This window comes from Dendrobates tinctorius, unplaced genomic scaffold (genome assembly GCF_039654945.1).
Source record: "Dendrobates tinctorius isolate UK_male_01 unplaced genomic scaffold, ASM3965494v1 ptg000140l, whole genome shotgun sequence".
Classification (NCBI taxonomy): Eukaryota; Metazoa; Chordata; class Amphibia; order Anura; family Dendrobatidae; genus Dendrobates; species Dendrobates tinctorius.
In genome coordinates, this window is record NW_027361808.1 from 20,655,723 (window position 1) to 20,676,338 (window position 20,616).

Genomic DNA, 20,616 nt, shown 5'->3' on the forward strand with positions numbered 1-20,616 from the left:
GTTAATGTTACCCAGGTTCCCCTTTATTATTTAAATTCGCCTTACTGGAGGCGGGGTTTCCAGACTATTGTATAAATACGTGTAATACCTAAATTTGCCAGTTGGAGGCGGTGTATCCAGCTGCACGTCTTATTTAAATTCGCCCAACTGGAGGCGGTGTATCCAGGGTCACGTGTGTCATATGGGTTCGCCTTGCGGTACTCGCTGCGTCCAGACACACGTGACCATGGCACAAACTACTGTGCTTTTTCTCTTTTTAAAGCATAATGACAACCCAAAACATCCAAATGACCCTGATCAAAATTTCACATACCCTGGTGATTTTGGCCTAATAACATTCACAGAATTTGACACAAATGGGTTTGAATGGCTACTAAAGGTAACATCCTCACCTGTAACAAATACCAGGAACATTTTTCAGGATGCAAAGAAAAGCCCACAAATAACATCAGCTGAAATACTAGACTCTCTGAAAACTAGCGGTGTGGTTGTTTCAAGATGCACAATAAGGAGGCACTTGAAGAAAAGTGAGCTGCATGGTCGAGTCGCCAGAAGAAAGCCAAACGACCCTGATCAAAAGTTCACATTCCCCATTACTTAATACAGTGTATTGCCCCCTCTAACAGCAATGATGGCTTGAAGTCTTTTGTTGTAGTTTTGGATGAGGTTCTTTATTTTCTCAGATGGTAAAGCTGCCCAGTCTTCGTGGCAAAAAGCCTCTAGTTCCTGTAAATTCCTGGGCTCTCTAGCATGATCTGAGCGCTTGAGATCTCCCCAGAGTGGCTCAATAATATTGAGGTCAGGAGACTGAGATAGCCACTCCAGAACCTTCACTTTGTTCTGCTGTAGCTAATGACAGGTCGTCTTGGCCTTGTGTTTTGGATCATTGTCATGTTGGCTCGTCCAAGTACGTCCCATGCGCAAATTCCGGGCTGATGATTGCAAATTTGCCTCCAGTATTTGCTGATAACATGCTACATTCCACTTTCCTTCAGCTTTGACCAAGTTTCCCTTGCCTTTTTTAGCTCACACATCCCCAAAACATCAGTGATCCACCTCCGTGCAGTACAGTAGGAATGATGTTCTTTCATCATAAGTCTTGTTGCCATCTCTACAAATGTAACGTTTATGGTTGTGGCCAAAAAGTTCAATTTTGGTTTCGTCTCTCCAAAATAGTTTGTTCCAGAAGTTTTGAGGCTTGTCTCTGTTTTGCGTATTGTAGGCAAGGTACTTTGTGAAATTTGCGCAGTAATGGCTTTCTTGCAACTCAACCATGCAACCCATTTTTCTTCAAGTGCCTCCTTATTATACGTCTTGAAACAGCAACACTGCTAGATTTCAGAGAGTCCAGTATTTCAGCTGTTGTTGTTTGTAGGTTTTTCTTTGCATCCCAAAACAATTTTCCTGGCATTTGTCACAGGTCACAGATGAGGATGTTACCTTTAGTAGCCATTCAAACCCATTTGTGTTAACTTCTGTGCATCAGAAAGTAGAAAAAAAAAGTTGGCTTATCAGACTCGGTCTTAAGGCCCCGTTACACACAACGATATTGTGAACCAGTTTGGTGACTTTGCAGCGATGTCAAAACAACATAGTTGCGTGTGACACATAGCAACGATCAGTTGTCTTATCGTTAATCATTGCCTAATGGTCTAGTCCATAAATCTATCGTTGGTCTCCCGCTGGGCAGCACACATCGCTGCGCGTGACAGCGAGAAATCAAGGATCAGCGAGTTCCCAGCGCCATACAGCAGACGCTGGGAGCTGGTATCCAGGGTAAACAGCGGGTAACTAAGCGCTGAAAATCTCGACTTATACACAAGTATATACGGTAAATGTACCATTAATGTTTGCTGTCTATTACTAATAAAGCACCTCCAGTGAAACAGCCGTTACTACAGTACTTCACTCAATACAATACACACATGTGTTTTCACATAAAGAGACAAAGAAAACACAGGGATTGTGCAAACAAAATACAAATTTTATTTACCAACAACAAACAACTTTATTTTTTTATTAACCAACATTTGGGTTTATGTTCGGGGTCTGTCTGATGGTGAGATATTGTGGACCTTAGGGATGTTGAGCTGTGATGATTGGGTGGTAGTCGATGATGAAGGGGCAATAAATTGCAGAATTAGTTCATGGATGGGACTAGACACATTGTGAGTAGACGACACATTAGGAGTAGAATCTTGGGAAGGGATAGACAAATTGGAAGGGAGAGACACCAAGGGAAGGTAGTGACATATTTGACAACAGACGCATTGGTAGGTGAGGGTGGAGGTGGTGGGTCCAATTTTGGCTGACTTTTTTTTTTTTTTCCACTCTGGGTCGTCTTTTTCCTGTGCTGAGCAGAGTCACTAGTGGGAGACTGTTTTTTAAATGAACCTCTGCGTTTTTTGCTTGGCTGAGTGAGAGTGGTGGCCTCTTTTGCAGTGTGGTGCTGGACTGGGCTGCATGGTGGAAGTTGAAGGCTGCATGGCTGCTGCACTTGGCTGCGTGGGGGAAGTTGAAGGCTACATGGCTGCACTCGGCTGTATGGTGTAAGTTGATGGCTGCTTGGCTGCTGCACTCAGCTGCGTGGTGTAGCTGGGTCCTGTAGGAACAGTCCTAATATTCAGCGGTGGTGGTGAATAGGTCACTTGCGTTGTCGTTGTTGAGCAGACAGGTATCCAAGTCCTTGAAATGTTTGGAAAGGTGCTGGAGGATTCTGCCACTGCTGCTCTGCTGGCCCTTGTTGACCTGTAGGAAATGTAGTTTGTGCCTGCTGTTGATATCGGGACTGCTGCAATGCCTGGTTGTAAGCAGCCTGGCAGGCCTGCATCACGTTCAGCTGGAGATCAGGCTGTAGGTTTTCCGACACGCACCGCTCTAGTGATGAAAAAAAAATATGTTGCGCCGGTCTCTGTGAAGGTCGGCCTCCAGGTGGTCAAGGTGTCTGTGGACGTCCTGGAAAAGTGTGTTCACCTGAGTGAACCCACTATCCAGTCTTTCTAAAACCGCCGTCAGAACATCCCGGAAGATCGAGCCCAAGTGAAGAAACTTGGGCATGACTGGCCTCTCCCAGGCCCTCTGCTACTGATAAGACCCAGCAAAACCAGTGGCAGATAGCTGGGAGAGGGGAAAACCAGATAGACCCGCTGCCTGTTCCCCAGTCTGTGAAGCCAGCCTGCTTGCTCCATCTCTGGTGGATGATTGGGATTGGGCCTGTTCGTTGGCTGGTCGATGAGGGGCAGCTCCAACAGAGGATGATCCAGGTTGTGTGGTGCTGCACCAGGTTCTGTGTGGAAAATAAATGAAACATTAGTAAAAAAAAATTACATTGTTTATATAATTGTAAGACAACACAAAAGATACTGGCGTTTGCTGACTAACCGCAGGCCTCAGAAACAAAAGTAGACGATGGTATTTATATTTTCTGAGCGTTGGAGCGGCACCACTTTGAACCCGAATCTCCTCTCTCGTGTCCTTATTGTAGCGATCCTTCATCGAACGCCAACTGACTTTCATTCTCTTCACTGTGAAGGGGTAAAGGAAAAAATTAATTGTAAAACAATGCACCTACATTACCAGGTTCACTGCCACGTCAGACCACGTTGCAATACTTGCGAAAATCCTTTCTGGCATGTAGTGTGGCATGGTCCCAATCAGCCAGCAGCGATGTTGCCATTTCTTCCCAGAGTCGTCGAATCACTGCTGAGTCAGAATGATTATGATCATGGGGGTCCCACAACGCTGCTCGCTCTTGCACAGATTGGTAACGACCAACTCATTCAATCTCTGGTTTGCCTTCCTCACTGGTAAGTAAAACTGAAAACAAATTCAATTACAAATCTGATAATGAAAAGACTACTTACACCCCCATCTTTCCTCCTCAGGAACTTGAGGCTGACGACCCTGGGAAGATTCATTTACACTCGACTGCTCCTGCTCTTCCACACTGGAAGGTACCTGTAAAGAAAATACCTGAAATACATGATTTACCACATGTATAGTATTGCTAGTCAATACATTCCAATCAGTATATCAAACTTAATTACATAATCAGTGTCATGTCCACTCTGGGAAGCTTCACTGGAGGACATGTTGGAATAGCAGGCAGCAGTCAAGTGAAACACTAAAGAAAAGAACAGAGAAAAATTAAACTTGTTAAGAGCCAAACAAAAAAAATAAAATAAACACAATGGATACCAATACCAGCACAGCAGTCAGGCAGCACAGCATCGGGACGGAGAAATCCTGGACAGGAGAAATTGGGCTCAATACCACACCACCAGAATGGAGAAATCCTGGACAGGAAAAGCAAGCTACAACAGTAGTCCAGGAACGGAGCAGCAACCAGTCTACAAGGAAAATAAGAAAGAGTACAGACTGCAAAGACAGACAGACATTTTCAAATCTTCTGTACTTACATAGACAGTCTTGTGCTCACATCCAGAATCTGGAGAGTAATGCCTTGCAGTGTCCACACTTTCTTTTATACAGCTGGCAATTAGCAGGTGGTGATATCATTTCCTGAACCTGCTCATTCTGAAGTACGCATGCATACGCATGTCCTTGCGTACCAATGCGTTCCCATAGACAGTAATGCGTTGTTTTGATGCATTCATCCGCATGTGCATGACTGCGCATAAAGGACTCCTCAAGAAATGCAACAAGTTGCGTTCGCCGGACATCGTAAAATGACACATGCATGCGCAACCGCGGTGCGAATTGATGCATGTCCCTGCGTACACCATGTTAAATATAGGTTCGTGTGATGCATGCGGATCGTACGCTGCGCAGAGATGCGCTAATGTGAAACAAGCCTTAGAGAGTTTGGCAGTTCTCCCTTTAGATATCACTCTGTATCTGGAAATGGCATCAGCAACTGGCGCATTTCGTGATCATGTGGGGGGGGGGGGGGGGAAGCACAGAGGAGACTCCACGAGAATTATCGTTGCGTTTTTATTCAGTAGGTTGATATCATTAATTTTTTAAAAAGTGGATCAATAACATTTGAGGTTGCCTTATCGATGTTGCCATCCATGTGTCCCTAACTATAAATGCCACCTCTTCCTAGTATGACTGAGTGAAAGAACATGACCGTGTACTATGGACTAAATCAGTTACATGTTGTGGGCAGTTTATTGTCATATCAGGCACCAATGACAGAGGTTGAGTGTAAAGACCACGCATTATACATACATTTTGTTGTAAGATTCACATCACTGTTCATTTATTAAGTTTCCGAAGGTTTCTTGTTCCAGCTTATATTATCCTGCCCTCTCTCATTACACAGAGCCTGAATAAATTTTTCTCTTTTCCCCATGACGGCACCACGGAGAGAGGGACCCGCCCTCAGGGACAAGAAACATACAGATGAAAAAGGAGGTACCTCTCTCCCACATCAGTTGGTTTCCTGTCCCTGACGGGTAACCTACAGCATGTACCTGCAGTCGACGCAGGATGCCGGGGAACAAAAAAAAAAAATGGAGGGCTTTCCCAGGTCAATGAGAAAATCCACTGCCTAATTAAACGAGAATGGAAAAAGCCAGACAAAAAAGTCCTCCTAACAGCCAAGAGGAAATACCCCTTTGACGAACCGGCCTGCTCCCTATGGAGTAAAGCACCTAAATTAGATGTAGCGGTTGCAAAAGCTTCTAAAAAATTTGCCCTGCCCTTCGAAGACATGGGCACCCTGAAAGACCCAATGGATAAAAAAGCAGAAACTTTTTTAAAAAAATGCTTGGGAAGCGGCAGGAGGGGGGCTAAATCCAGCCATAGCAGCCACGTGCACGGCACGCGCCCTAATGGTCTGGCTGGATCACTTAGATTCACAAATAAAGGAAAGTCCCAAGAGAAACAATGCAAAGGTCAGTTTCTGTAATGAAGGGAGCAGCAGCTTTCCTGGCGGATGCGTCAGTAGACTCGACTAGGCTGGCAGCCAGGACAGCCACCTTTTCGAATGCCGCAAGACGCGCTTTGTGGCTGAAATGCTGACCGGGAGACTTGCAGACAAAAACCAAATTGTGTGCAATCACGTGCAAGGGGGAATTTTTATTTGGCCCAATGCTAGACGACATCTTGAACAAGGCAGGGGACAAGAAATAATCCTTCCCTGGGTTCCCTAGCCAAGCATACAAACGGCCTTTTCGGAACAGAAGGTTCATGTGACAAAAGCCCCCAAAAGGGAACAAAGAAGGGTGGGAGGATAGAAGAAATAAAAATAAAGGCTTTATGTTTAACAAACCACCCGACAACAAAAAGCCACAATGAAGGTACTCCCCGGGTCGGGGGGAGATTATCCTACTTTCTCCAGGCCTGGGAAAAAATATCCATGAACTCACGGATACTAAGCATAATAAAGGAAGGTCTGAGGCTAAAATTCAATTCCCTCCCAAACAATTCTTTTGTGATAACGCCCCAAAGGACATCAAACGAGCAGCTGGCTCGACAACAAGAAATCGTGACTCTGAGGGAGAAGGATGTATTACAAGAAGTCCCCCACCAGGACAGAGGCAAAGGCTTCTACTCCCCTCTATTCCTTCGCAGGAAGCCAGATGGATCGTACAGGGCGATCATAAATCTGAAAAGACTGAACAAGTTCCTGGAAATTCAGCACTTCAAAATGGAGACAATAAAATCTTGTGTAAAAATGCTTCCCCCATCTTGTTTCATGGCGGTATTAGACTTGAGAGATGCATATTACCATGTACCTATTCACAAAGACCACAGGAAATTCCTCAGGGTGGCAGTGACGATCCAGGGGGTGATAAAACATTATCAGTTCAGAGCCCTCCACTTCGGGCTAGCTAATGCTCCAAGGGTATTTACAAAGATAATGTCAGAAGTAATGGCCCACATAAGAGTGCAAAACTTCCTGATAGTCCCATACCTGGACGATCTTTTAATAGTAGGCGTCAGCTTTCACCACTGCAAACAACAATTGGACATGGTCATGAGATCTCTGAGTCTAGGATGGATGCTGAATTTGCCCAAATCCAGACTTGTACCAAGTCAGGTGCAGGAGTACTTGGGGATAATACTGGACTCAACCGAACAAAAATGCTATCTTCCGCAGACGAAGATTCAAAAGATGACACTGATGGTGTCACAAATGATAGCTTCCCAAGTCACTACCCTGAGAAAAGCAGTGTCTCTATTGGGGTCAATGACAGCCTGCATACCTGCAGTACAGTGCACAAAGCCATATTCGAGACTTACAGTGGGAAATATTAGACGCAGATGTTTCCCTACACGGGAACTTAGAAAGGCAATTGGACATCTCACCAAGCACAATACATTCCTTAACATGGTGTGTGGATCCAGTCAATCTAACCAAGGGGGTTCCTTGGGCGTTACCAGCGACAAAGATCCTGACTACGGACGCAATCCCCCTGGGGGTGGGGTGCACATCTAGGCAACCAGGTGGCGCAAGGGCCCTGGACTCGGGGAAGAGAGTCAGCTTCCTCAAATATGATGGAGTTACTGCAGTAAAGCTAGCTCTCGTTCATTTTCTAGATTCACTTCGCTCCCAACATACAAGGGTCTTCTCAGATAACCAGGTAGTGGTAGCATATCTAAACCACCTAGAATCCCTGACAGCCCTTCACATAAAAGGTTCGGAAAACCAAACAGCGGACTTCTTATGCAGAACACGCCTAAAACAGGGGGAGTGGGAACTAAGCCAGTCAGTCTTCAGCCAAATTGTGAAACTCTGGGGCTGGCCAGAAATACTTATTTGCGAACAGTCAGAACCGGAAGTTGCACTTGCAAACCACCTGCTCGATCGATCCCCGGGGGGCCCAGTAGCTCTGGACGCCTTCACGATTCCCTGGGATTATCATCTGGCTTATGCTTTCCCTCCAATATCTCTTATCCCTTTAGTACTGAGTAAAATACGGGGGGAAAAGGCGACGGTAGTGGTAATAGCGCCCTTCTGGCTACGGAGAATATGGTTCCCCTGGCTAAGAATGTCCGTAACAGATCCCTGGGTTCTACCAGAATCTCCAGACCTTCTATCCCAGGGACCAGTGTATCACCCCCATATAAAAAACTTACACATGACAGCTTGACTTTTGAGAGGGAACTCCTAAGCAATAGGGGCTTCTCGTCAAACTTGGTTTCCACGCTACTACAAAGCAGAAAGCCAGTAACCACTAAAGCGTATTGCAAAGTATGGAAAAAATTCATGTCCGTGTCAGGCTCTGACCCAACGGGGGAAATCCCAATAGACAAAATTCTGGAATTCCTACAGAAGGGGTTGGAAAAGGGGTTAGCTACCAGCACCTTAAAAGTACAGGTGGGCGGCCTTGGGAGCTTTGTATAACCATGACCTAGCCAAAAATAGATGGGTTATGAGATTTATTAGAGCCTCAAGTAGACCCAGGCCGATTCCCCTACGCACCCACCCCCACCAGATCTAAACCTAGTGCTAAACACACTAACCAAATCTCCCTTCGAACCCCTAGCGGAGGTTCCCTTAAAAATATTGTCCCTTAAGACCTCCCTCCTCGTAGCCTTAACTTCTGCCCGCCGCATTAGTGATATGCAAGCTTTGTCTGCCCACTCACCCTTGACGCAAGTACTGGATGATAGGGTAATTTTTAAAACCGACCCAGCATATCTCTACAAGGTATCGTCACAGTTTCATAGGACCCAGGAAATCTCCCTACCCTCCTTCTGTCCCAATAACAAGAACAAAACAGAAGAGGTATTACACACTTTAGATGTAAAAAGGCGCCTGGTCCAATAATTGTTAACCATAAGGGAGTTTAGGAAGGATAGGGCTCTGTTTGTCTGTTTTCAGGGTCCTCGGAAGGGTCAAAAAACATCGAAGGCCACACTGGCAAGATGGATATGAGAGGCCATCACCCTATGCTACTCCTCTTGCGGGGCGGCCATCCCGGAGGACGTAAGGGCCCATTCAACCAGGGCAGTGGCATCATCCTGGGCGGAGAAAGCCGGCGCTTCAATAGGCCAGATATGTAGAGCTGCCACTTGGTCTTCCCCCTCTAAATTTTTCAGACATTACTGTCTAGACTTGACCTCTTCAGATCTCACCTTTGGGAAAAGGGTTCTGGAGGCGGTGGTCCCTCCCTAGATGTACAATCTTTGTAATTCTCTCTGTGGTGCTGTCATGGGGGAAAGAGAAAATCGTAGTTACTTACCGATAATGGTTTTTCTCTGATCCCATGACGGCACCCATACATCCCCTCCCTTTCACACACAGGTGTGCACATTAGAGTGAGTTAGCTTTAGTACTTAGCCACACGCTGCCTCTGTTAAGCTTAATTTGATTAATTTTGGATTTTTTATAACCATTTGAGTTGCAGCTGAAAGTTCTGTGTAATGCTCTGTAAACCAACTAATGTGGGAGAGAGGTACCGCCTTTTTCATCTGTAGGTTTCCATTGATAACAAAGGAGATTCATTATTTTCACTGTTGGACTAACTCGGCATCTTCACTTAGGATAAGTATAAATGCTAAACATGAGGTTTTCACCTATTTTTTTTCTTTTTTTGTATGTGTATACAGTCTGAATGCCATTTTTATTACATCGGACCATCATTCTTATTGTCTCCTTATGACTATCTAAACTCTCTCGTTGCATTGGCACTTTAAAGTTTATTAAAGCTGCACCATATCTGTTTATGTTGCACATGACACTTTATATCTACTAAAAATGTTTTTACTACATTCGTGTATAGATAAACCTTGAAAGGAGTCCACTCATTGGATTGTCATATCCATTGTTGTATCCTATGTGTTTTCTGGAATGATGTGGAACTTGTCACTCTCTATGATAAAAATTCCTTGTTATGGATTTTGGAATAACTAATTCTGAGTATAGGTTTACTATATTTTAGTGAAATTGCATCTGCTTCCACTTTTTCTTTGGGCACTATGACCCAGTGATATAGGATCTAACCGCAATATCTTTATTGCGGTAAGCGTGCCATCATTGTTAGGCTGAGTTCACACGTGGCGTTTTTTTACGCGTTTCCGCGGCGTTTTTAACCGCGCAATTTTGCAGCGAGAACGCGAAAAATAAGCATCCCATGCATTCCTATGGGATTCCGCAATGCTGTGCTAATGCTGCGGTTTTTACCGCGGCGGAATCGCTTCGCAGTAAAAAAACGCAGCATGCTCATTAATTTCGCGGAATAGCGGCGATCCCGCACCCATAGGAATGCATTGTTCTGCTTACTTTCCACATGTGGCTGTGCACACCATGCGATAAGTAAGCAGAACATTTGCGGATGTTACCCACGGTCCGGAGGAGAGGAGACTGTCCTCCGGGCTTTGGGTACCATATCCCTGTAAAAAATAGAATTTAAAATAAAAAATATTGTTATTCTTACCTTCCGACGTCCCGCGCAGCCTTCCCGCTTCTCTCCACGCTCCCGGTCCCAGTAAGCCTTTGCGAGCGATGACTTCCGTTCTCGCGGTCATTCGTGATGACGTCGCGCGAATGACTGCGAGACTTCGCGATCCCGCGGTAATTGTCACAAAGGATTACTGGGACCGGGAGCGTGGAGAGAGGCGGGAAGGCTGCGTGGGACGTTGGAAGGTGAGAATAACAATATTTTTTTTATTTTTTACATTCTATCTTTAACTATTGATGCCGCATAGGTGGCCTCAATAGTAAAAAGTTGGTCACACTCGTCAAACACTGTTTTGACGAGTGTGACCAACCTGTCAATCAGTTCTCCAAGCAATGCTACAGATCGCTTGGAAAACGCTAGCAATTCTGCAAGCTAATTACGCTTGCAAAATGCTAGTTTTTCCACGGGAAAATCGCGGGAATTCAAAATGCGATTTTTTTTTTTTTTTTTTTTTTTTTTTTTTTTTTTTTTTTTTTTTTTTCCCCCGTGGAATGGAATTCCGGAATTCTCGCGGTAATTTCCGCGAGAGTTCCGCTACGTGTGAACCCCGCCTTAGGGGTCTGGAATATGATTTTAAAAAATCTCACCAAGTGAATACAATAAGATTGATTCTGTGAGAACAGGTCCAGTGTGACAAGGTTGTCATGAGTGCGCTGTTTTGCAGTTCTTCCCAGACCAATAACACTTTTCAAATGTTTAGCTGTGTACAGTTTTTTCTTTTGTAACTTTTTTTTTTTTTTTACATTTCTTAGGTCGCCAATGTTTGGCCCACAAAATATGGCTTGTTGTTTGAGCGAAACAGCTACTCACATGAGATGCCTCAAAGTCCTTCAAGGTACATCCTGTCCTTGCCTCCAAAATGCTTTTTTCTTTTGCCATGGCTGTATGAGAGCTTATTTATTTAGAAAGCAAAAATCACGTCAAATGGACCTTAAAATGATATTGCTAAAGAGTAGACTACTCTGAAACACATACATGCCTCACACATCACCATCAGCTGAGAGAGGAACAAGTGGTGGGTTTCAGAAGATAGGAACACAAAAATCATTTCTTGGTTCCTTTATTGGGGTACACAGAAACAGTGGGTTAGTTTACAGCCATTTGGAGGCTGACCCAAATAATACAGCCTAACAAAGGAAAATTGTGTTCTCCCCCTGCAGATTATACTTCACCTGCAGGCGTCAGGCCTCTTCAGTTAACCTTTATTCAAAAAACCTAAATATAATACGGACATTATACACACAGTTCACCCCCTGATGGTTAGTCAGAAACTGACTAACAAAAAAACATATGCCCCACTTCTCAGTATATAGGGTGAGGCGACAATAACACCCTGACTATGAAAGCCCCTAGTCTCTATGCATTTCGTTGTCCTCTCCAAAGACGACTCATCAGGAGACTTATTTTATTGTTAACCTATATTTACTGAAACGAGACTAAACCAAGAAAACCCTAAAATAAGGTATTCATACACATGATTATGTTCACCGAACCAGGCAGAGTTAGCCACAAAAAGGCAAACAAGAGACTCTGTACCAATCATACAGCTGATAGACTTAAAAGCCACTAATGGCGGATAGTCCTAAGTAAGCAATGTACAAGGAAACATTGTATCTAAAAAAATTGTAAAAGTATATCAGTTTAACAGACCTGGCCTTATTTTTTATTCTAGCAGCTATCAGTCATCACACTGACAATTTGTCGAGAACTTAATCCAATAGTCCACTACATACCTCTCATAGGAAACTTATCTGCTCACAGACTTATTCCTATATTGTCACTCATTTTATTGCACAGGTCTCTAGGCAATATAATTGCACATACCGCTAGTCTAGTATTGCACTTGTTCCCTGACAGACCGCTGCAAGGCCATGTATACAACTTTTGGACAGGACGCCCATGTTGCAACTGGTATGAGGAAATGTTATACACAGAACAGTCATCTCATAGATGTAGGCAATCATAGCTAGGTAGATGGGCGGGATTCATTTGTATATGACCGATCAGTAGATTTGAGGCAGACTCTGTTTAATAATGAGTAAGGTGTAATGGTGTGAGATATTCTTTTGCACTGATAAACTCACGCTATAAGAAGTTATTAATGAATGGCCTTGTGGCAGCCTTGTGAGGGACCAACTGCAGTACTAATATAAAGACTAGCGTTATGTGCAATTATAATGCTTAGAGACCCGTTCAATAAAATGAGTGACCATCTTGGAATAAGTCTGTGGGCAGTTAAGTTTCCTATGAGGGATATATATATATATATATATATATACATATATACATATATATACAATATATTTAGCTTTCATTTCCACCGTAGGGAGAAAATTGGGACAGCCCATGGTTTCTGTGTCCTCCAATGAAGAGACCAAGAAATGAAGATTTTTGGTACTCACTGTAAGATTCTAAGGCTGTGTGTGCATTATGCGTTTTTTATGTGTTTTTGTGACGTTTTTTCTGTGCGAAAATGGGCTAAAAATTCTATGGAATCCTTATTGCAAGCTAATTCAGTGACAATTCTGAAGTGTTGTGCACATGATCTGTAAATTTCCTTTGAGTATTTGCAGTGCATTTTTTTTTTTCTGCAGCATGTCAATTCTTCGGGTTTCAAGCGTTTTCCCACACATTGACTTAAATTGAGTCAGTCAAATACTCAGCAAAAAAGCAGGTATAAAAATGTTAGCTTATTTGCTGTTTTTTTATTTGCTTTTTTATGGGCTTCCCAAAGTGTTTCCCACGCTGTCATCTATGTCACAGCGTGGGAAACACCGCCGCAGTGGTTCTGATAGGCAGTAACTTTACCGCCGGTAAGATCACTACCTCCGTCAGAGCGCAATGGGGTCACTCTGTCAAATGTCAGTGTGACCTGCAGAGATACTATGACCTGTGGTAAAAAGAGTAGTCTCTTGTCAGCCAGCGCATGTGCTCACACTTTATTAAAAAAAAAAAAAAATTTACATACATTTTCAAATATAAATGAAAAACGCATTATACTCACCTAACGCCAAATCCCCGATGCCCTCTTCTCCTAGAAAAAATTTAAAATAAACCACCATATACTTGCCTGTCCGCCATATTCCACGTAATCTCGAGTGCCCCACGGCAATCTCCCATGTAGAACAGTCACATCGGCCTTCTGTAAGTGTATCACTAAGCTGCTGTGAGAGTTCACCGGAGTTCATCAGCTGATCATCTCCTGTGCGATCACTCATGGCACCACCGCTGCGTGAGAACACCTTTTCATTACTAAACCTAGGGCTTGGTGTCAATGACAGCTGGTGACACCAAGCCCTAATCCCATTACCCTGGTGCAACACTACATCAGAATGAAAGGTGGTGTTGAACCAAGAAATTACATCACAAAACTTTTTTTTTTTTTTAAATATCTTTATTTGGAAAAAAAAGCCTTCTTGTCTGTACAAAAAGCGCATGCAAAAATTGTGGCAAAACATACATTTTTGCAGCAGCGTTTTTGCTGCCAAGGGATGCATAGACCTTGCAGAAATTTCTGCAAGCAAATACTCAATGTGTGCACATAGCCTAATAGTCTTTTATTGATACACAACACCCACGCTTTCACGCCAGACCGAGCAATCTCTGGGTGTAATTGGAGTTTTTTCCTTTCATGCTTTTATTGCTTTTGCTTCTCCCACTGCTTTCTCATTAAACTGAGGAGGCCTGATAGTTGCAGTCGAGGTATAAGTCTGCTGCCGAGGAGTGTGTTTACAGCAAAGAGTACCTTAAAACATAACCTTTAATCAAACTAATAAAACCCCCAATTGGGTATCAGATTACTTAAAGGGAATCTGTCACCCTTTTTGACTATTCTGTAATGCTGTAGATAAGCCCTCATTGTAACCTGAAAGATGATAAAAACATGTTAGATTATACTCACCAGAGAGGGTCGCGGTCCGGCACCTCCCATCTTCTAACTGTGACGTCTTCTTCCCTTCCTGTAGTGGCTCCGGCGCAGGCGCACTGCTCTGCCCTGTTGAGGGCAGAGCAGATTCCTGCAGTGCGCAGGTGTCGGGAGAGGTCTGGCACCTGCGCATTGCAGTATTCTGCTCATCCCTCAACAGGGCAGAGCAGTGCGACTGCGCTGGAGCCACTACAGGAAGGCAAGAGGAGGATGGCATCGTATGAAGATGGGAGGTGCCGGACCGGACCGCGACACCCATCAGACCGGACCGCCCCCCCGGGTGAGTATAATCTAACGTGTTTTTCTTATCTTTCAGGTTACATCAGGGCCTATGTACAGCATTACAGAATGCTGTAGATTAGCCCCTGATGTCAATGCCGGCAACTGATAGTCAAAAAAAAAATAAAAAGGGTGACAGATTCCCTTTAAAAGCAGACAATACATATAACATACATGGTTTCAAATATACATAGGTATAACATATAATGTGCCCATGACACAACCAGTGCAAATACAAAATGGAAGGATTTCCCCATTATCTTGAAACACCTGTTCATGGAGGCAATGCATAAGAGAAAAAAAAATGTGTAGGGCAGAACTATAACTCCAAACTCCTAAACTACCCTGTCGTGCCCCATATGAAAGCTCCTTTATCACCTTTAGGCTGAGTTCTCTTGTGGCATTTTTTTCGCGTTTCCGCGGCGGTTTTAATCGCGCGATTTTGCCGTGAAAAATAAGCATCCCATGGATTCCGCAATGCTGTGCTAATGCTGCAGTTTTTACCGCGGCGGAATCACTTCGCGATAAACGCAGCATGCTCATTAATTTTGCGGAATCGTGGTGATCCCGCACCCATAGGAATGCATTGTTCTGCTTACTTTCCGCATGTGGCTGTGCACACCATGCAAAAAGTAAGCAGAACAATTGTGGATGGTACCCACGGTCCAGCGGAGAGGAGACTGTCCTCCGGGCTTTGGGTACCATATCCCTGTAAAAAATAGAATTTAAAATAAAAAATTTTGTTCTCACCTTCCGACGTCCCGCGCAGCCTTCCCGCCTCTCTCCACGCTCCCGTTCCCAGTAAGCCTTTGCGAAAATGCCCGCGATGACGTCCGTTCTCGCGGGATCGCGAAGTCTCGCGGTCATTCGCGCCACGTAATCGCGAATGACCGCGCGACGTCGCGATCCCGCGAGAACGGACGTCATCGCGGGCATTTTCGCAAAGGATTACTGGGAACGGGAGCGTGGAGAGAGGCGGGAAGGCTGCGCGGGACGTCGTAAGGTAAGAATAGCACCATTTTTATTTTATATTTTTTTTTTATTTTTTACATTTTATCTTTTACTACTGATGCTGCATAGGCGGCCTCAGTAGTAAAAAGTTGGTCACACTTGTCAAACACTTTGACGAGTGTGACCAACCTGTCAATCAGTCTCCAAGCGATGCCACAGATCGCTTGGAAAACGCTAGCATTTTGCAAGCTTATTACGCTTGCAAAATGCTAGTTTTTCTGCGGGAAAATCGCGGGAATTTAAAATGCGATTTTCCCTCAGAATGGAATTCCGGAACTCTCGACGTAATTTCCACGAGAGTTCCGCTACGTGTGAACCCAGCCTTAGTCATACTGACCTTAAGAATAATGCTAAAGTGAACCTACTAGCAGGATTTTGCTAAGTAAACAATCGCAGTGTCAGGGTGGCGTCATTATACTGATTAACCCCTTTCCGATTTCGGGCGTAATAGTACGCCGATTTCGGACTCCCTCACCGCCGGAGCCCACATCTTTCCCGGGATATGTCGGCTATTAATTAGTTAAATGCCGCTTCGGGCAGTCGCACCGGAAATACGCTCGCCGGTGACCCACGTCACGTGATCGCGGTTCACCGGTGTGTTGACATGACAACTGGAGGTCTCCTTCTGACCTCTGTGGTTGTCAGTGTTGGTTTGCTGTGAGCGTCACCCAGTGGTCGGCGCTCATAGCAAGTCATCAATTCTACTACATAGAGGCGATCTGACCATCGCCTCTATGCAGCAGAGCCGATCGGGCTATGGCAGCTTCTAGTCTCCTATGGTGACTATTGAAGCATGCCAAAAGAAAAAAAGTTTTATATATGTATGTGTGTGTGTGTAAAAAGGGAAAAAGCAGCACAAAAATCGAACAGACACTGCGGGTGCAAGCCTTCCAGGCATATACCAAACCTCAAGAATAGGCCTCAAGGTGAAAGCAGCACGCCAAAAGAAATCCAGTCAAAGTGCTATTTATCAGCCCATCTGGCTAGTTGCCCATACAGCGACGTTTCGGTCCTGGGAGTTGTGGACCTTTCTCAAGAGAGATATATATATTTATTATATTATATTTTTCAAATCATCCCCCTTTCGCCCCATTGAAAATAAAACAAAAGTAAAATTAAACATACTTATTTGATATCGATGCATTCAGAATCGCCCAATCTATCAATAAAAAAAAATGGCGTGGCTAGAAAGTCAAAACGCCAGAATTACGTTTTTTTTGTCGCCGCGACATTGCATTAAAATGCAATGACTGGTGATCAAATGTTCGTATCTGCACCAACATGGTATCATTAAAATTGTCAGCTCGGCACGCAAAAAATAAGCCCGCACATGACTCTGTCGTCCGGAATACGGAAAAATTATAGCTCTCAAAATACGGCGATGCAGGTGTGTGACAGAAGCTAAACACGAAAAAGGATATTAATCTGGTATCGCTGTAATCGCACCGACCCGAGGAATAAAGTCGCCTAATCACTAATACCACACGAGGAACGGCATAAAAAATAAAACCAATTATTCATCTTTTGTGGATTTGTGCATTCTGCCACCCAAGGATCGCAGTAAGGCGATCACAGTGGTTTACCCCCACATATGGGGTATCAGCGTACGCCGAACAAATTGTACAACAACTTTTGGGGTCTAATTTCTCCTGTTACTCTTGTGAAAATAAAAATTTGGGGGCAAAAAGATCATTTTTGTGGAAAACATAGTAACATAGTAACATAGTTATTAAGGTTGAAGGGAGACTTTAAGTCCATCTAGTTCAACCCATATCCTATCCTAACTTGCCCTAACATGTTGATCCAGAGGAAGGCAAAAAAACCCCATGTGGCAACAGTAGGCTTCACATTGGGGAAAAAAATTCCTTCCCGACTCCACATACGGCAATCAGACTAGCTCCCTGGATCAACGCAATATTAAGGAGACTAGTGTATATACCCTGTAATAATATACTTTTCAAGAAAGGCATCCAGTCCCTTCTTAAATTTTAGTAGTGAATCACTCATTACAACATCATATGGAAGAGAGTTCCATAGTCTCACTGCTCTTACAGTAAAGAATCCGCGTCTGTGAGTATGCTTAAACCTTCTTTCCTCCAGACGTAGAGGATGCCCCCTTGTCCCCGTCACAGGTCTAAGAGTAAAAAGATCATTAGAAAGGTCTTTGTATTGTCCCCGCATATATTTATACATTGTAATAAGATCAACCCTAAGCCTTCGATTCTCCAAACTAAATAACCCCAAGTGTAATAACCTGTCTTGGTATTGCAGACCCCCTAGTTCCCTAATAACCTTGGTCGCTCTTCTCTGCACCCGCTCCAGTTCAGTTATGTCTTTCTTATACACCGGAGACCAGAACTGTACACAGTATTCTAAGTGTGGTCGCACTAGTGACTTATATAGAGGTAAAATTATGTTCTCCTCATGAGCATCTATGCCTCTTTTAATGCATCCCATTATTTTATTTGCCTTTGCAGCAGCTGCTTGACTCTGGCCACTAAATGTGAGTTTGTCGTCCACCCATACACCCAGGTCTTTTTCAGTGACTGTTTTGCCCAGTGTTTTACAATTAAGCACATAATTTTACAACTTGTTCATTCTACCCACGTGCATGACCTTACATTTATCCCCATTAAAGCTCATTTGCCATTTATCAGCCCAAGCTTCTAGTTTACATAAATCCTCCTGTAATATAAAATTGTCCTCCTCTGTATTAATTACCCTGCAGAGTTTAGTGTCATCTGCAAATATTGAAATTCTACTCTCTATGCCCCTTACAAGGTCATTAATAAATATGTTAAAAAGAAGCGGGCCCAAAACTGACCCCTGTGGTACCCCACTGCTAACCGTGACCCAGTCCGAGTGTGCTCCATTAATAACCACCCTTTGTTTCCTATCCCTGAGCCAGCTCTTAACCCACCTACACATATTTTCCCCTATCCCCATTGTTCTCATTTTATGTATCAACCTTTTGTGTGGCACCTTATCAAAAGCTTTTGAAAAGTCCATGTACACCACGTCCACTGCATTCCCTTGGTCCAGTCCGGAACTTACCTCTTCATAAAAGCTTATCAGATTAGTCTGACAGGAACGGTCTCTTGTAAACCCATGTTGATATTGGGTCATAAGGTTATTCTTCTCCAGATACTCCAGTATAGTATCTCTTAGAAAACCCTCCAGGATTTTACCCACAGTTGAGGTTAAACTTACTGGCCTATAATTTCCAAGTTCAGTTTTTGTCCCCTTTTTGAATATTGGCACCACATTTGCTATACGCCAGTCCTGTGGTACAGACCCTGTTATTATGGAATCTTTAAAGATTAAAAATAGTGGTCTATCTATGACTGTGCTTAATTCCTGCAGTACTCGGGGGTGTATCCCATCCGGGCCCGGGGATTTGTCAATTTTAGTGATTTGTAGACGCCGCCGTACTTCCTGCTGGGTTAAGCAGGTGACATTTAATGGAGAATTTTTATCCCTGATCATGTTATCCGTCATGGGATTTTCTAGTGTAAATACTGTTGAAAAAAAGTTATTTAGCATGTTGGCTTTTTCCTCATCCTCATCCACCATTTCACCCAGACTATTTTTAAGGGGACCAACACTATCATTTTTTAGCTTCTTACTATTTATGTAGTTAAAGAATATTTTGGGATTATTTTTACTTTCTCTGGCAATGAGTCTCTCTGTCTCAATCTTTGCTGTCTTGATTTGCTTTTTACAGAATTTATTTAATCTTCTGTATTTAGTTAATGCCTCATCACTACCTACTTGCTTTAATTCTCTAAATGCTTTATTTTTGTCCCTTATTGCGCCCCTTACAGCTCTATTTAGCCATAGTGGTTTCCTCCTATTTCTCGCATGTTTATTCCCATACAGTATATACTGTGCACAGCTCCTATTCAGGATGCTAATAAATGTCTCCCATTTTCTTTGTGTGTTTTTATGTCTCAGGATATCGTCCCAGTTAATTGCACCAAGATCATCTTTCATCCGGTGGAAATTTGCCTTCCTGAAGTTTAGTGTCCTTGTAACCCCTCTACTACACATCTTATTAAAGGATACATGAAAACTTATTAATTTGTGATCACTATTACCCAAGTGACCCTCAACCCTTACATTTGATATGCGGTCTGGCCTGTTGGTTAATATTAGGTCTAGCAGTGCCCCCCCTCTTGTTGGGTCCTGAACCAGTTGTGAAAGGTAATTGTCTCTCATCGTTGTCAGAAACCTATTACCCTTGCTGGAACTGCAGGTTTCGGTTCCCCAATGTATTTCAGGGTAGTTGAAGTCCCCCATAATAATGACTTCTCCTTGAGTCGCTGCTTCATCTATTTGCTTTATGAGGATATTCTCTGTAGCTTCCATTATTTTTGGAGATTTATAACAAACCCCTATCAGTAATTTATTATTTTTCCCCCCTCCCCTTATCTCTACCCACAGGGACTCTACATTTTCATTAGATTCATATATATTATCACGAAGGATGGGTTTTAAGGATGATTTTACATATAAACACACGCCTCCCCCTCGCTTATTTGTTCGGTCATTTCTGAACAGACTATAGCCCTGTAAATTAACAGCCCAGTCATGGCTCTCGTCCAGCCATGTCTCAGATATCCCCACCATGTCATAATTATGTTCCAACAACATTAACTCCAATTCCTCCATTTTGTTGGCGAGACTTCTGGCATTAGTATACATGCACTTTATGTATCTCTCTGTACCTCTATTCTTTCTTAAATTATTAACTGTTCTAACCCCACCCCCCATGCCACCTCCACCCCCAATGTCATTATTTGTGCCCAGGTCTCTATCTGCACTGTCTTCCCCTCCTATAAAAGGAATACCCTCCCCCCCCCCGTCCCTAGTTTAAACACTCCTCCAACCTTCTAGCCATTTTCTCCCCCAGCACAGCGGCACCCTCCCCATTGAGGTGCAGCCCGTCCCTAGCGTAGAACCTGTAGCCAACTGAGAAGTCGGCCCAGTTCTGCAGGAACCCAAACCCCTCCTTCCTACACCAAT

General features: G+C 43.7%; 1 protein-coding gene across 2 annotated transcripts in view; it reads left to right on the forward strand.

The window, feature by feature from the left end:
- Nucleotides 1–20,616, forward strand: part of LOC141049051 (anaphase-promoting complex subunit 1-like) — a 272,962-nt gene that overhangs the window by 49,724 nt on the left and 202,622 nt on the right. For both annotated transcript variants that reach the window (XM_073545167.1, XM_073545166.1), the window contains exon 5: nucleotides 11,129–11,211. In XM_073545167.1, coding sequence (XP_073401268.1) covers nucleotides 11,129–11,211 — 83 coding nt within the window. The remainder of the gene's footprint in view (nucleotides 1–11,128; nucleotides 11,212–20,616) is intronic.